Source organism: Leopardus geoffroyi, chromosome B2 (genome assembly GCF_018350155.1).
Source record: "Leopardus geoffroyi isolate Oge1 chromosome B2, O.geoffroyi_Oge1_pat1.0, whole genome shotgun sequence".
In the NCBI taxonomy this organism is placed as follows: Eukaryota; Metazoa; Chordata; class Mammalia; order Carnivora; family Felidae; genus Leopardus; species Leopardus geoffroyi.
The window spans coordinates 16,780,913-16,798,792 of record NC_059332.1 but is presented as its reverse complement, the minus strand read 5'-3'; the positions used below and the strand labels follow the sequence as shown (position 1 = coordinate 16,798,792).

The 17,880-nt window shown below is 47.1% G+C and overlaps 1 protein-coding gene across 6 annotated transcripts in view; it reads left to right on the top strand.

Annotated features, from left to right (window-relative positions):
• Positions 1 to 1,739: 1,739 nt before the first annotated feature.
• The window catches only part of HIVEP1 (HIVEP zinc finger 1), a 148,669-nt gene continuing 132,528 nt past the window's right edge, over positions 1,740 to 17,880 (top strand). For 2 of the 6 annotated variants that reach the window (XM_045497395.1, XM_045497391.1), the window contains exons 1-2: positions 1,740 to 1,864; positions 9,065 to 9,207. In XM_045497395.1, the coding sequence (XP_045353351.1) occupies positions 9,168 to 9,207 (40 nt within the window). In that variant the 5' untranslated portion in view covers positions 1,740 to 1,864; positions 9,065 to 9,167. Of the gene's footprint in view, positions 1,865 to 4,976; positions 5,127 to 5,327; positions 5,660 to 5,786; positions 5,934 to 9,064; positions 9,208 to 17,880 lie in introns of those variants that run through there. The other 4 variants (XM_045497392.1, XM_045497396.1, XM_045497390.1 and 1 more) reach the window with 4 other exon arrangements.

Here is a 17,880-nt window from a genome sequence, read left to right as displayed (position 1 = left end):
TAGTATCAACAGCGGCATAAATGTGAATTAACTCATTCTTCTTAAACCTAGACATGGTTAAAATTAGTCATTCTCACTCCTTGCCTTCGTCCATCACATCATCCCGACTTCCCCCATTTTCATCACACAATCTACCAGAGTCGCAAAACCTGCAAATACGGAACTTTTTTTTTTTTTTCATTTCTTTTTCCACAGATGTAGAACATTCTGGAACTCTTGTAATGTGTCATTAAGCTGCTAGGCATCTCCATATTCTCTGGGCTCCAAGCATGGATCTACCACCTACTAGCTCTGCGGCCGCAGGTAGAGTATTTGGCACTCCTAAGCCTCTCTTCCTTCACCTGTAGCATGGGTTTACAGTGGGGATTAAATAAGTTTACACAGGAAAGCCTGACAAGTCGTAAACGCTCTCAATAACTGTCAATTACCACCACCAGCATGCTGCTACCATTACTATAGTAATATATACGCTGCTAACAAATCTACTCTAACTCATCTGGGTAGAGTTATTAATAGCTTCCCTGGTTTGGAGGCTACCTTTATGTGGCCACTCTGCATGTCTCACATTTCCTCTGATTTTCGGTTCTAGCCAGCAACACTCTCACGCATAGTTAGTTCACTCGCTCTCCCCTCCAAGCTATTCCCCTTGCCCAGGATGTTGCTCTCATACCATTGCCAAATCGTGAACTTTCTCGCCTTCAAAATCCTACTCAGAGCTCAGTCTCAGGATGGAACTTTCTCTGATAATCCTGCCCTCTACCCAATCCAGAAAGCTCTCAGCAGTCATGTAAATAAGTCTGTATAACTTTAATTGGCTTTGTTTATAAGCTTCTTCTTGTATCTTTTTTTCCCCCTCTAGGTATTTTTTTTTAATGTGTTTATCTTGTCTCCATTAATTTGTAAACTCCCAGAGGGCAAAGCTTGAACACACCTTGGTGTTGGTATTAAGTGGATGAACAGTTAGGACTGAATGGCAGACAGTGCAAACCTTGTTGATTACTAATCTGTTAAAAAACAAAACAAAACAAAACAAAAAACACCCTTCATTAATGCTTTCTTAGTAGTGATGGCCCTGAGACTGCTCATCTAATGTGAAAATATATCTGGTTTCTGCTAGTGTCCAGTGAAGATAAAATCAACAGTTCCAAGTTTTCCATAATGTGAGGGGGACGGTGAGGGCATATTCCGATCTGTCAGACTAGATATGAAAGGCATGTTATTATGGAGATTATTTTCTTCAGAGGTATATACTTGTCTCTGCAAGGCTGGGGGTCCATCTCAGAAGAGAAATAATATTTACTTTCAAAACAGGTCTACAAAGCAAACACAGCCTCAGAAAACGTACAATATTCAAAGTTGTGCTAAGAGAGGAGGGGAAAGGAATTTAATTTAGAAGGCCTGTGTGTGTGTGCGTGTGTCTAACAGAAAATACCACATGGTCCAGCTCTCCAGGATCACTAGGAAGGTGGATTGTTCATTTCGGTCCCGGTAACAAAGGACAGCCTGGGCAAAGGGTCCTTTCTCACTGCATGGAGGAAGAAGTGGGAATCCTTTACCGTGACCACCTGCTTCCTTCGCTTCAAACCGGCACAGAAAGTGCCAAATACCCGTATATCATTCTCGGCGCGGAGCCCACGGTATAAACCAACGTAGGCGGTGCACTAGATAACATCAAAGCCCCAGGCAGGGGCCAGAAAAGGGGGGGGGGGGGCAAAGCAGCCGAGGGAATGAAGCGCCTCCCCCTAGCATTTCCTCTCACGCCCACTTCCAACCTAGGAGGCTTTTGGTTTCTGCTTTTGTTGTTTTTAAAATTAAAAGTTAAACCCAGGAAGCTTTGGATCAGACTTTTTGCCTTGCAGTTCGGGTAAGTTTTCTCTGGGTTCTTTTGTCTGGCGTCTGGCTTGGCAGTAGCCTGGGCGTGGGGCAGAGTTGGCAGAGCGGGCGGGGAAGGTTTTGTCGCCGGGTCGCCCCGAGGAGGAGGGGATTCGGCCGGTGGACGGGAAAGCCCGGCGCGCGCGGAGGGCGGAGGGCGGAGGGCGGAGGGGAGGGACGGGCGGCGGCGTGACCCGGCGGCCGGCGGGGAGGAACCTCGGGGATCTCCGCGTGGCGGCGGCGCTGCCGGGCCGCGCGCAGGGCGGAGGGCCGGGGCCGCGGGGCCGCGCCAGGGGGGAGCTCGAGCCGGGCCCGGCCGGGCGGCCGCGTGGGAACCGGGGCTGGAGGACGCGCGGGCGGCGGTGGCGGCGCGGGGCTCGGTGGACGCGGCGGGACGGCTGGGTCCCGCGACCCAGCCGCAGCGTGGACTTGTGTTTTCCCAAAACTGCTCAGCGAGGAAAATGTGCGTAGAGCCCTGCCGTGACACTGCCCTCACTTGAACCCCACTCCCCGAGGGGGGCTGCAGAAGCGTTCACACGGCCGGCAGGGTTGCAGCCAGAGTGAAATGGGGCCGTAGGAACCCTCTGTGTCCCCACCCCCCCCATCCCCCAGAGTATGGTCACCTCCCCCATTGTTCCAGAATTTTTGACAGTTCAAACTGCTGTTCACCCCTCACATTTATTTTCTGGTTAACACCTCCCCCCCCCCCCATATTCCGATACTATTTGAGAAATTGTATTTAATTTGCCACAAAACAAGCCGAAACTAGCTACTTTACCGTTCAGCTGGCTTTGCCTGCGTTCTGATAACTAGGAAGTTAAAACTGCAGGCAGAGTTAGGAAGAGAAATTGCATTTAGGAAATTCGAAACTAGAAAATACGAAACTGTTCCGTATTGCATGTATTTCAAAGCAGAGTTTTAATATTGATTTGCCGCCCAAGAAAGTTAAATTGTGAGTAGTCTATTTAAGAAAAAAAGTTCTTTAACAGGCTGAAATGACAAAATTGTCTGTAACTCCAAATTGCAGATTTAATCTGTTAGAAAGCTCCTAACAGTGCCAAATCCCATATAAACATTGTGTTCACAGTGTGTATTTGTTATTGATTCACCAACTATTGGGTTAAAATCATATTCATCCAGTTAGCGTTTTGATTTAGCAAGTGACACTAGGCAGAATTAATAATTATCAAGTTACCTTACTCTTTATCTTGGGACAGATTAGGTATACTTGAACATTTAAATGAAGGCTTATTTTTTATTCAAATGCCCAGTTGGACTTTACCTAATTTTTGTGACTGCAATCCATTGGATGGCATCTACTTTTATAAAAGAGAGATGATTACATCACTTGGAAATTTTAAAGATTGCATTATTTCACTGCAAGGTTGGGAGCATAGTATGCTAAGAAACATCATTTCAAATTTAGGCAGTTATTGGATGATCTTTGCTCTTATGACCAAATTTAGTTTTTAACAGATATATTTTCCCCTTTACGTGACATGACTTTTGGTTACAAGCTTGCCTTTACCGAGTATTCCATTTTTAATCATTGCCATTCTGGTGCATTAAGTTTTTTTTTTTTTTTTTTTAGCTCAAATGAGCTAGAGGTAGGATTTCCTCAGGGAATTTTCGGGGTCAACCCTAGCAGGAAAAGCCTAGATGTCTTTATGGAAGCCCCAGGGAACAAAACAACTCAAGTTTTCACAGATGGCCCACATAGTGGGTGTACGGTCGTTTAGCATTTTTATTCCTTAAAAGGGGAAAAAGCAGTTTGGTTTAATCTGAGAAATTTTTATGCATCAGAATTTTTGTTTTGCCTTATTCCTCCCAAGTTCAACGCGGCTCCTTAAACCAGTTCACTTTTGCCTGCTTCTTTAGGTGTACGTGTGGAATTTCTGAGTCCCAGATTTCTAACCTTCTTTAGTAATCTAACCCCAAAGACCTTGTTCGACACCCTGGTCCAGCCCCTCCCGATTTATTTCCATAGATTACCACTCCTTGCTTCCTCTACGGCTTTCTAGCAGCAAGGGTCAAACTCTGGTTTATGGTAATTACTCCCTCTTCTCCCTCTCCTCCTCAGCGTCCTAGGAGCCTAGTCGGCTGCCCAGCACCAAACCTCCTTTTCTGACCCCAAAGACCCCTCCCCTCCCTGACCCAAACTGTCAGGCGGACCGGTAAGGGTTAACCTCGCTGGCAGCCCGGGCTCTGGGAACCACCAGCGGGCTTTGGAGCGGCCTCTGGAATAACCTTGGCTTCCCTCAATCTTTTAATAGAACATCCGCCACCAAGAAGTGGTTTCAGTTCAGGGTTAATAATATGTCCCCTTCCATCCTCCAAACCAACACCCCGCCCCCCTCCCTGTTTTTTTTTTTTTTAAGTTGTTTTTCAAAGTTAATTAGTTTCAAGTTTCACAATGACTTTCCCCTTCCCTCCACGCGTTGCTGAGGAAACCCCCTTGGGGTCCCCCCCCCCGCCCTCCCTTCTCCTTTCCCCTCCCCCATTCGGCCCGGGCGGGGGGCGGGACTGGGAGACCCCATGACGTCACTGGGCCGGCCCACATCCTGCTTTAGAAAGTAAAGAGACGGTAAAGAGAAACTACCGCCCCGCCCGTCCCCGCCCCTCTTCCCCGACCAACCGCCCCCAACTGCGCGACCCGGCCAGGCCTTCCCCGGGCCGCGTGACCGGCTGGGCCCGCCCCTCTGCCCCCGCCGGGCGCCAGTCCCCGAGCCAGCGCGACCCCGGGCTCCCGCCCCTCGCGTCCCTAACCCCGCCCCTCCCCCCCTCGGGCCGCGCCACCGCCTCCTCCGGCACCCCCACCTCGTCCCCGCGGCGGCCGGGCTGGGCGGAGCCGCGGGCGGGTGACCGGGGGGAGGTGCGGTCCCGGGCCCGCCCCGCCGGGGAGACCCGGGGCTCCGGGCTCCACGCGAGCCCCGACCGGGGCACCCACCCCATTCCCAGCCTGCGCAGGGCCGCCGGCCGCGCCTGTCCACTCGGGTCTCTGCGCCGGTAGTGAACCCCCCTCGCCCCTCCCCCGCCGAGCCCCAGCCTCAGCCCTCGCCGGGGGACGCCCCCTCCCCCGCCCGCGCGGCTCAGCTCGCGGCCTCCCCGCCTCCCGCCCCCGGGGATCCCCTGCCGCCCCGCCCACCCGCGGGAAAGCCTCGGACCTTCGCCCTCCCTCCCCCGCGCCGCCCGGCCCGCGCACCTCCCGTCGCCCCTAAAGACGCTAAACGTGCCCTACTCTACCCCGGGGAGAGGTAAAGCCCGCGCCCGCCCTCCGCGCCCCGGGCCCCACGGACCCGGGGGCCGCTCGCCCAGCCTCGCCGCCCGGCCCCCCGCTGCCCCCTTCCCGGCGGCGGCGGCGGTCATGCCGCGGCCCGGGGCGCCGGCGAGCGCGGCCGCCTCCCCCGCCCGGCGCCTGCGGCCCCCGCCCGCGCGCCCCGCGCTCCCCCCCCCGCCCCCCGGCCGGCTCCCCTGTTTAATATTTCAGCGCTGGGTGGTGTGAGTGCCAGTCGCCGGCCTCTAGTGTGGCTGCTGCTGGGGCGGCGGCGGCGGCGGCGGCGGCGGGGAGGGGGACGGAGCCTGGGGGCCGGGAGCAGCGGCGGGAGGAGGCTATGTTTGTGTTTGAGGTTGTCAAGTGAAGGAGGGATCCCGGGCGCCGCCGCCGCTGCCGCCACCGCCGCCGCCGCGCGGGGGTCGCGGAGATTCCGAGCTGCGGCCGCCGCCATCAGCAGCGCAGCTCCAGGGCCGGCTGCAGCGGCAGCGGCTCCGCCGGGCGTCCTGGCAGCAGGTTCGGCGCGGGCTCCGCGGCGGGGGCGCTGCAGCTGGGAGGGCGGCGGGAGGCGGGGGGGGGGGGGGGGAGGGCAGGACCACTTCCCCCTCCGCGGGCGGGGGGCGTGCGGGCGCGCGCGTGTGTGTGTGTGTGTGTGTGTGTGTGTGTGCGTGCGTGTGTGTGCAACCGCCGACCTTGCAGAGGGGATGGCTGCGTGCGGGAGACACTTGCCACTTCTGGGCGCCCTCGCAGCGCGCGAGCGGCCCGAGCTGCGGTCCTGGGAGGCGAGCAGGTACGGAGGGACTCAGCTTCCCCACCCCGCGTTCCAGCCTCAGACGCATTTTGCAAGAGGGTGGGGGGTGAGGGAGACCAGGCCTCGGCTTCCCAACCTCCCGGCTTTGTGGCTTTTTTTTTCCTTTCGTTCTTTGCTCTAAGTGCCTGTTTACTCCCAGCCACCTGGGTAGTTTCTTTCCGGGTTGGGAGTACGCGCCTGCAGCAGTTGGGAAGTGGGCGGTGGGTTTGGGCGCGGGTCGGCTCTAGCTCGCCTTGGGGTCGGGCTGGGGACTGAGTTGCTGGAGAGGGGAGGGGGCGGTGGCGGAGCCGGCGGCGAGGAGGAGTCTCAGGGCTGCCGCGCTCGCCTCATCCCGTCCTCCTCCTCCTCCTCCTCCTCCTCCTCCTCCTCCTCCTCCTCCTCCTCCTCCTCCTCCTCCTCATGCTCTCCGCATCCACTCCGGGCTCCTTCCTGAGCTGGCACTTCCATTCCCCCTCCTCCTGGCATGCGAAGCGCTTTGTTCAGTGCAGCGTTGCAGAGGGGTTTTCCCAGGCTCCGCCCTCCACATTCATTCATGTTTTTTCTCCTTGCAACTGTCTTTACGCTTTTTGATCCTGTCATGGTTTTGCTCCATGTAGTATTTATTTCTTTCCTGCAAAGGAACGGTTTATTACTCGTCCTAGTCGCTCCAGTGCCGCTGTCTTTCCCTATACTCACTTCCCCCCCACAAGGGTTTAAACATGGGATGGACAGCTAGGGACAGTGGGTAGGTAGGGAACCGGGTAGCCAAGAGCTGTTACTGATTGGGAATTTGCATATTTTATATTTAGGCTCCTGATTCGGGGTCACGTGATTGTATTACATTCGGAGTTCACGCTTTAAAAACTTCCAGATATCATGACCATTTAAAAGCTTTTAGTTAAGCGTTCGCGCAATTTGTCTCTAACGTCTCGGAATTCTCTATTGAATCAAGCTTCGTGAATCGGATGGTGGATGTATTTAATGCAGAGAGTTGAGGAACCGTATCTTTTATAGACCATTTAGCCCTGTGATGGTATTTTGCCATCATATTTCGTATTCTTCCCCATGCAGTTAAAAAAAACAACAACATTGCAAATAATTTTGTGTAGTACCCACACAAGGCCTTACCAGGCATAAAACACTGAAGTTAATTGTAGCCTCCTTCCAATTCTTCACTGCTATAATGAAATAATAAATTTCCAAAACCTTATACAGGAGTACTAGATCCAGTCTTTCCCATATAGTCTTTCTTAAGGAGTATTAATATTTGAGTGTTTTTGTGTGCCAGCATCAACATTGTTTAGTTTAGACCTTATAACCACCCTATGGGGTGGATACTATTTCTTAGTTTTAGTGTTGGGAAATCTGATCTTCAGAGAGGTTAAGTGCCTTGAACAAGGCCACACAGTAAGGGGGTAAAAACCTGGCTTTGAACCCAATCTGGTTTGACAGCAAACGATATAGTCCTGACTTGTGTCCTACAGCCTGTTGAATAAAACCACAGACTAGGTATTACCTCTGCTGAGGGAATAAGCACTGAAGAGTAACCAAGTCACTTGGTACCATATTTTTTAGTCGCTGACCATGGGCAGGTTAGTCAGCCTCTCCTCTCTCGTCGTCTTCTCTGTAGAGCAAATAAATGATAGCTAAATTACCAGTTATTGTTAAGATTGGATTAGGTAATGTGTAGAAAGTACATAGGCACTCTGCAGGTGCTTAGTAAGTATTCTCAGTTTCTTCTGTAGTACAGGATATAACAAGTTTTAAACAAAGCATTCCTATCCCGTTCTTTGTGTCTGCTTCGTGATTAGACATAATTTCATGTTTATCATCGCATTAGGCTTTGCTTATCAGCATCATTCCGGGAAATTAAAACTAAGCAGGAGGATCCTTGAGGATCTTGTGGCAGAGGAGACACAAGTGGCCAGTTTGGGAAGAGGGATGATCAGGTTTGGGATTATTAACGTTTTGGCACATTGCGTTTCCGATCACCGTCTTCAAAGGGTAGAAGTCAGGACAGACTAGGTTGTGCTGCAGTAACAAATAACTCCCAAAGCTCAGCCACTTATGACAACAAAAGGTCTCTTTCTTGTTTATGCTATGTGATGATGACCTCAGCTCTGTGTTGCAGTACTCACTGTCTGGAACGGTGCCTGTCCCACAGCAGAAGGAACAGAGAGTGCTAGAGGATTTTGCTTTGGTAATAATGGTACAGCCTGGAAGCAGTGGGTGTCTCCTCCACTCACAGGTCATTAGCCAGAACTGGTCACACATTGTAGCTAAATGTAGGGAGGCAGAAGGTACAGTCCTACCACAAGCCTAGAAGAGAAAGCTGGAATAATTGGGGAGCAGCTCCGGTAGCAACCACATATATTAACTGAATTAATTCAGTAAAACAAGATAAATGAGACATGGTCCTTGTTCCCAAAGTGCTTTTGGACAAGCAGAAGTATTATATATATATATATGTGTATATATATATATATATATATATATATATATGTATATATATATTTATATATACACGTATAACATGTGTGTATGTGTATACATATGTATAACCCTTGTATAGCCTAACGCTATACTTTATTTTTTTATTTTATTTTTTTTAATTTTTTTTTTTTTTCAACATTTATTTATTTTTGGGACAGAGAGAGACAGAGCATGAACGGGGGAGGGGCAGAGAGAGAGGGAGACACAGACTCGGAAGCAGGCTCCAGGCTCTGAGCCATCAGCCCAGAGCCTGACGCGGGGCTCGAACTCACGGACCGCGAGATCGTGACCTGGCTGAAGTCGGACGCTTAACCGACTGCGCCACCCAGGCGCCCCAATACTTTAATTGTACCCTGTGATGTTACTGTAAAACATAGCTGAGTGAATCTTTTTCACTCTTGTTTGGTAAAGGTATGGTGATTTTCTTTTTCTGTTTTCTTAAGGAGAAAGCCCAGATAGTAGCAAAATGAGATGTCCTATGGTTAATTAAAAGTTGGTAAGTGATCTTCTGCAGGTGTTTCTAGCTTGGTTATCTTTTGTGGAGATTAGGTTAGTGCCGAACGAAGCCATGCTTTTGAAATATCTTTTTCCTTTGAAGGTAGTAAAGTGTGATTTTTCTTTTTTTTTTTCATTTTTAGCACATGGATTAATTGATGGATGTTGAGTTTATGGAGCTACCTTTTTGTGACCTACACTTCCCACCGTTTCTGAGAAGAAAAGGGAGCCCCTGAATCAAAAAAGATGCCTCGCACCAAACAGATTCATCCTAGAAATCTAAGAGGTAAGATTCGGCATTAAGTAGAGGGATGGTTCACAATAAATCGTATGATAAAGTATTTCTTGGGTACCAGAAACAGCAGCTCACTGGATGGCAACCCTGCCCCATGGTGAGTGCCAGGAATGTGCCATTTCTCTTGTTTACTGCCACTTTTCCCGTGTGATGCCCGTCTCTCAGGAAATGCTTCGTAAATATTTGTGGAATGAATCAATCCAATTTGACGAAATGACAGTGCCTTCCCAACCATCAGTGTGGGTATGAAAATGAGAGATTTACTTTCTCTTAACAGGGACCGTGTTTGCTTCTCGGAGTCTGAAATGAATAGTGGGATATCCTCTGCCAACCGGATTAATGGGAATTTTTGTGCCCCTCCCCCACACTGCTTTTGAGATTTGTCTTTGTGCTGGTCTATACATTAGATTGGCAAGAAATGAAGAGGGTTGCGGTGGACATTAACTCAGACCATCATTTGCAGAACTCAGAGGCAAAATGACCTATGTTTCCACGAGGAAGCAGTGGTTCCAAATTACGTACATTGTATGTATTTCGTACAAAGGTGAAAACATGCGCGTTTCCCCTTAGCTGTGAAGAGAGATTTTAATTTTAGGAAGGTGAGTTTATTTTAGCTTATGGTTTTCAAATAGTATATTGGTTAGTGTGTTACAGCAACTGGGAAGGACAATTATCTTTTACATTCAGTTTCAGCAGGTATGGGTCTAGCAGGGCTAAGCAAAGAACGGTTACAGCAAATAACTCCCAACTGAGTAAAGTAGCTTAGCGAAATATTTACCATTACAGGAAAAAAAAAAAAAAAAAAAGGCATTCTCAGGTACACGCAAGGTAAAAAATTAAGACCAAACCAATTAATTTGGAATGTTTCGTTGTGAAATCAATTTAGCCAGTCACTGTGAGGTGGTAATTGGAAATGTGGTCAGTCTTGTGGCCTACTTGAATCTGGAACAGTGCTGGTTTCCTGCCGAAAAGAGTACTGGGACTTCTGCTGGCAGAGGTGGCTGCCTCAGACCAAGTTCAAATTGATGATTATAGCACCAGTGTTTAATGAGGTGAGGATTTAGATGGAGACCGTGAAGTCTTGTGCGTCGAAGTCTGAGTTTTCAGAGTTACATAGAAAATGCTGAAAATTGACCGTGTATTTGCCCGTCCTCCTCGCTGGCATCTGAGCTCCCGAAAAGTAGGCACTTTGTCTCATTTACTACTGTAGGCAGAGCCTTCACGCTCCTGGGTGCCAGCTGAGGTGGGCGTTTAGAGTCTTGGGCCCAGCTTTTATAATTCATCTGTCTGAAGAGGGTGCCCTGTTCCAGCGTGCACAAAGGCAGCTTTGGGGGTTGTAGGCGCCCCAGGCCCGCACAGGTCCTGGCAACTAATAGGAGCCCAGCTATTCGTTGACAGAAATGCCTGATTGGTCTTAAAGTATTATTCATGAGGTCATAAATAGTAAACATTTTTCGTATTTCATATACACAGGCATTCCTTGGAGTTATTGTGGGTTCTGTTCCAGATGACTGCAATAAGGCGAATATCGCGGTAAAGCGAGTCAAATGAATTTTCTGGTTTCCCAGTTAGCGTAAAAGTTATGTTTATACTCTGCTGTGGTCGATGGATTTTGCAATAGCACTGTCTTAAAAAGCGTACGTACTCCAAACATACTTCATTGCTAAAAATGCTTGTTCTCATCTGGGCTTTCAGCAAGTTGTGATCCTGGATCACAGATCGCCATAACAAATATAATAATGATAACGAAAAAGCTTGAAATGTCGTGAGAATTACCAAAACATGACACAGAGACACAAAGTGAGCAAATGCTGCTGATCTTGTTAAACACGGCGTCGCCACAAACCTTCAGTTTGTAAAAGACAGCATCTGCAGAGTGCAGTAAAATAGAGCCCAATAAAATGAGGCGTGCTTGTCCTTTATAATGTTCTAGATCCCATGGCTATCCAGAGAAATGCAGATGTCAGGCCACAGACTGTTTTCCCTCCTGCCCCAAATGCACAACCTGGCAGGTAGTTGTTGGATGCCTTCAAGTGCCACTGTTCTAGGAGGTAGGGACAAAATGATACTCAAATGTGGACCTTGAAAGAAGCGTGGAGTTGAGGAGGGGAGATGGGTGAACGCATACCTGCGCCAGCGTGGTGAGGGGAGAGCAGAGGTATGAAGCTTCCACAGAGGCCGGGTGTCCTACTATGCCCTGATGTGGGGGCAGGGGGAGTTTGGCATGGGGCAGGGTAGGAAGAAAAGAGAAGCAAGGGTACCATCTGAAGTAGGTTCTCTTCAGGGGCCAAAGGAGTGGGAGAGGGTAGGAGATTGGAAGGGGAGAATTAGAAATCAGATCCTGAGGGTCCACCCCGTCTGAGTCTTAATTAAATAATTAACTATTTTTTAAACGTTTATCTTAGAGAGAGCGTGTGTGCGCGCTCAAGCTGGGGCGGGGCTGAGAGAGGGGGCCAGAGGATCCGAAGTGGGCTCTGCGCTGGCAGCAGATAGCCCGATGCGGGGCTCGGCTCGAACTCACGACCTGACTGAGCCACCCAGCTCCCTCTCCAAGAGAACTTGAACTAAATCGGGGTCTGGCCCATCAGTGAGTCCAGAAAGTTGTTTGGCTAAGGCAGTAATGAGCTCTCAGGCACCGAAGAGCAGATCAAAGTAGATTAGCCAAGGTGGTGGGACCTGCAGAATGGCGGGGAGGGGGGGTGAGGGGGGGCAGGGGCAGGGGGGTGGATTGACTGGGGGTGTGGACAGCGCAGCATGGAAGAGGTGTATCCCAGCCAGTGAGCTTAGTCAGCCGAGAAGGATGAGGGTGAGGCTGTTATGGGTGGGGAAACCCAAGCAAACAAAGGCACAGAGGCAGGAAAGTGCTAAGATGTAACACTTTCAGAGTTTCTACTTCCCTTCCAAAAAACGTATTTGATGACTGTATCCCCAGGCACAGTTTGGGGGTTAGTGTAAGCAGGTATGTCCTGAATTGTAATTCCTCTGCTATTCCTGAATAAGTCCATTTTGCTGGTTAAAAAAAAAAAAAAAAAAAAAAAAAAAAAAAAAAGGTAAGCAAGCTGGTAAACATTAGGGATGAATTTTTTAGCATTTATGTTGTATCTCACTGTGACAGTTGAAATATCCTGTTTGTTTTGCTTTACCTGTCACCCGCTGCTTTGACTGACAGAAGACTTGTTGTGTCAGTTAGCTCTGAAATAGGGAGAGAGGAAATCAGAAGACCAGAAAGCGAGTCACAGCCCAGTTTGGACTGCTCACACTGCTTTAAGTGCATTTCTTCTTTTTAGGCCTCCTTGGAAAATAGTCGGCAAAGTAGTTGTCTTGTGTTTGGTAATTAAGTCAACAATAAAAACATTTCTGCTCAAACTCGGATTATATGTGTATTATGCTTTCGTGGCAGTTTTAATTCTTAAAATACAATTTTTCTTTGATTTATTCTCGGTTCAACTGGTATTGGTGTGGTCCAGTGGATATACAAAGCTGGAGGGTAAACATATTACAGCTTTCTGGAATGTAAATTTTATTTGGGGGAAACTATACACACGTGTGTGTGCGTGTGTTCATGTACAAAAATATTACGCAAGTATAATCTATCATAGAGGATACAAAATTTATATGGACTGAAATTAGACACATCCACACTTCAGTCCTGTGAGAGGTGGAGTTTACACTTCTCCGATGTTAAGGTTCTTTAGAGGACAGGTATGAAAAGAACTGACATGTGAAGGGCAAGACATGAATTTGGGGCAAAACGGAAACAGAGTTAGAACTGATGGGGAGATTAATCTGTACAGGTTGTAGGAGGGAGGGTTGTTGAATTCTCCGTCCTTGGCCCTATAAACCACATAGAACCTTCGTCTCCAGTGCCTGTCTGCACGAAGCAGATGGGTAGAGTTTAACACGGACATGTCCTTTGCGAGGTTGAATAAGAATTTCTGAAGAGCATGAGGGAAACACTTGGGTGTTCAGAAGAAAGGCCGTGTGTTGTCCTAGGTTCCCCGGAGAAGGGCTCTCGGCCACTATATGGCGGACTCCCGGGCTGGAGCTCCCATGTGTGGTCTTGGTGAATGTGCCACCTCTGCCCACAATCACTCCCTTCTGATCCCCCATCTCCCCTGCCCTCCCAGGTCTTTACTTGGACTCAGGTAACCCGGATGGAGGAGCCGGAGACTTGCTGGGGTTCCATGTCAGTCCTCCTAAGAGAAAGGGCTGTTTTTCTGCTGCGCCGGGCATCATTGTGAATGTGGTGCAAAACTCTGGGGAAGAAAGAAAATAGGTGTTAACCTATTATCGTTGAATTTGGGCCTAGGGTTTCAAAGACTGATCTACTTTAAGATCGGAAGTCAGTGTTAGAAAACACCAAGTGTTAACCTTTTGCAAAAAGGTGAATTTTGTTTAACCTTTTGCAAAACATATCTGGGGACTCTCGGTGTGGCTGTTTTTCATTTTTATGGTTGAGCGCACTTGGCTCTGAACGCACTGCTTTATTTTGACGTGAGAAGCAGAGGGTGAGGTCCACACACGTGGGGTCCGAGGAAGCCCATCACCTTGTCAGATGAGGCCCGAAGTCCTGAGTTTGGCTCCGACCCGGTTTGGCCTTCTCGTTGTCCTGTGTCTGATGGGTAATCTGCCATTTCAGGAGCTCAGCACACAGGCCCAGCGTTTCTCTGCTTGCTCTTCTTTCTGGAAAGTATTTCTTTTCCTCTCTCATTTCTACTGTTTTCTTTCCTCATGTAGGAGTCGTCTCTGCCGAAGATTTTTCTCTTCATCTTTGAGCTTTCTCCCCTTCTCCTCCCCTCTCCCCTGCCATCTCACTCCCCAGAATACAGTAGGCCTCCTCCGTTGCTTGTGTCTACAGGTACCTGACCACACTTCTGATATTGCATCTTGTTTACTCGCCTGCAGACCTGTTGTCTTAGCCGGATATAACTTACGTGTCAAGATAGACTGTTCTGGTCGTCCCTCTGTGTTCAACAAGAGTGTATCTGCGCTAGCTTATTAGCGAGGTAGAGGGTTAAAGATGATTTACACTCTGGAAATTTGTTTATGCATTTGGACCTTGGTTAGCAAATGCTTCTTCTGATATTTGGTAGCCTCGGATGAAGAAACCTGTTAGAATACAAAATTTTAATCGCCCGAACCAAGTAGTTATTACTAACTTCTGTTTTACGTGAGTTTTTGCCTTAGGATTCCCAGAGTTTATCTCTTTGGCACGTTTAATTAATATAATGGTAAAGAGTTTGGCCTCATGTTATCACTGGCTAGCTGTGTGGCCTTGGGCAAGCTGCAAGCATTGGATAATGCGTGAAGATTAGATAATACGGCAGCATTTAGCACCAGGCCTGACTCCAGGTAAACAATGCTGAGTTGTGGCTTACTATAAAGAACCGGTTTATGCCAAACTCCTGGGTTGCATTTGCTTTGCAAACAGAGGAAGCCCAGAAGCCTGGTGTGATGCTGCTTCTACGGGTCTGCGTTAATTACCGATAGGTCTTACTGTCCTGACTTGTCTAGGGCTTGGGACGTGAGGGAGAGACATCACTGTAGGAAAGAATATGGGAAGGAAGACTCTTACTGCCTTCTCAGTCTGTACTCATTCAAACCTCACCTCATGTGTTGAATGTAGTTGTCAGGAAACTGATTGTGAAGTCTTCTGTTGTGTTATAACTGCATTTAAAAGCGGCGACATTCATGATCCTGTAGGACAGAAGCCCTCACTTGTGTTTAGGTTGAGAGATGGCACCACTCCCTCTGTCCTCTGTGCTCCCCTCCTGTGTGGGCCCTCGGAAACCCTGTAGGTGTATTCAGGAATAATCTGATGAATGTGGTTATTTTCATTTGTTGTCAGCGTGTGGAGTGATTGTTGGATCACCACTCCAGTGGTTTGTTGGGTAAATCATCTGTCTTTTGTTTTCCTGTGATGTAGGGATGGTCTTATTGGGCTTATAAGTAGAATAAATTTATTTCTGATGATTTTGACATGGAGTTCCAGCCGTTTCTACATTTTTTTTAATATATATATATTTAAATGTTAAGTCAGCAGTTCTATGTTGACCACCTTAAGATTTGAGAAGTCAGAAATCTTGTAGGGTAAACACCCCACGGCTTATTGAAAAATAAAATTCTGTATATGACTGCAGCTAGAAAGGAAATAAGTAAATAATTTCACCTATAGTTTTTGGTGCTAAAGGTAAGAAAAGTAGTGAAGTTATTAGCAGCTACCGTATAGGTAGCTGTTACTTTGACGAGGATAAAAAGACTAGATTTAGTATAGCAAGCCTCCCATTTGTTTTCAGATAATTACTTTTCAGCTCATATTGAGAGCTTATTTGGTGCTTTTTGAATGCTTAACATTCACCAAATGCTTTTTTCTTTTTAAAAGCAAATACAAAATGTAATAATAAGATTAATCAGGGTAATGATTTTATTTTAGAACGTCTTTGCACAAAGTATGTTCTGAAGAGGTGTAATTTTATCTTACCATAGAATAGGAAAATACATAATGTGTATAAAAGTCTTACATTATATGCGTACATTTTTAAGCCCTACATTTAGAATGCCATGTAATTTGAACAAGTCTGGGACAAAGTTGGTTCTTGTGTTATCTGAACAAATATTTTGTGAGTAAATTGAATGCCTTATTTTTTCATTACTATATGTATTATTTTAAAACACTTTAACAGTCCTCTTTTGCATATTAATAATATGCCAAAATTTCAAATGGTGCTTAGGTATTCTTATAAATCACTTGATTTTTTTTAAGTTTTTTTTTTTTTTAAGTTTATTTATTTATTTTGACAGAGGTGGTGGGGAGCAGCAGAGAGAGGGGGAGAGAGAGAGAATCCCAAGAGCATCCACGCTGTCAGTGCAGAGCCCGATACAGGGCTCGATCTCATGAACTGTGAGATCATGACCTGAGCCAAAATCAAGCATCAGATGCTTAACCGACTGAGCCATCCAGACAACCCCACTCTTGATATTTGTAAGAGCAGAGCAGAAACTTATCACCAAATAGTGTCCTTTCTTCTCAATACTCAGGTCATTCTTCAGAAGGAAGTTCTTGACTATTTGGCTTAGGGCTTTTATTTGGGGTAGCATTGCATTAATTTTGACTTTTTAAAATAGCGTAAGATTCTTAGAAATTTTCAGTGATGAATTTTGTTCTAGAAAATATTCTAAGGCTGTGCTGCCATGCAAAAGTATTTTGAAAACTATAGTGATCATAAACTAGTTGGTTGTACATCATTAATTAGAATCACAATCCGGTGAAGGGGAACCCTTGTAGTCTAAGAGTTGTTCCTGCCTAATCGATGGCAAAGCTTGATTTTTATGGTACTTGGGTATTTGTGCATGTGTTGTATTTCTGTGTGCCCATATGGGTAGAGTATGTATTTTCTTAAACATACTTATGTTTTGCATCGGTAGTAGTATCCTTATATGTGCTTATCTTCCAATTACAAAGATTCATCTGTGAAAAACAGGACCAGATCAGCATATAACTGCTTAATATTTCACCATTCAAATAGAACTAAATTAAGCATTCAGTTGGGGCCATGTTTGACAGTTTAAGAAGAAATGAAAATGAACTGAGATGATAGATAGCCCAGGGACCCAGAAGGTGGTTGGACAGTGACAGAGGGGTGTCAGGCTGGTTTCTCATTTGGCTCTCCAAGAGAGCCGTACAGATTTTACAACTGGGAAGGACAGACCTTGGAGGTCATTTGGTTCATCTCCATCATTTTATGGATGAGAAAGTCCAACTAGAGAAGTTGAAGTGAGTTGGCTTCAAGCAGCTTCTTTGCGGAGTGGTCTTGAGGAATTTGTGTTTTTTTTCTTTTCTTTTCTTTTTTTTTTTTTAAATCATACCGCTTCCCATAGTTACGGTTTGTTATGGACTCATGGCAAGAGGGACGTTGTGTTATGTCATTTTTACGATCGAAAGAGCGAACCTGTCCACAGGTCTGGATGCTAGGCTCTTTGCAACATGCTTTTACGATCTTTGCTCATGTCATCCTTACACCCAAGCGAGACAGGTGCCATTCATGCCCCTGTTACATAGACAGAGGTTGCTGGTTGCTGAGGTCCCGCAGCCGGGAGTCTCCACTGCCTTTGCTCTTGACTGTTTGTCACCCTTATACTTGCTATTGCTGGTGGTAGAGTTTTCCGGCTTAGTAAGAGCTGGCAAATGCCTCCCCCTCCTAATTGCAAAATAAAGCTTGTCAAGCACAGCGCCTGGGGCCAAGGTTACTCAGAAGGTCAGAATTCCAAGGACGCTGATTTTCCCTCTCTGAGTCTTTAATTGTTGAAATTCATTTCAGAGTTGGTTATGTATATATTACTCCCTGCTGGGTTTGCTATTAGAAGGAAAGGAATTTCCAGGCTCTTCAAGAGAGAAAGAGTAGTTGTTCCATCAAAGATGTTGGCTTACGTATTTACTTAGTAATATATATTGAAAGTAGAGCTATCTTGCTTAAAAGTGAAAGCGGCAGTATTTATTTATTTTTGATAATTATTATTTAAACATTTTTTGATGGAAATATAGTTGACATACAATATTATATTAGTTTCAGCTGTTCAGCATAGCGATGTGACAATTCTCTACACTACTCAGCATTCACCATGATGAGTGTGGTCACCATCTGTCACCATCCAACATTGTTACAA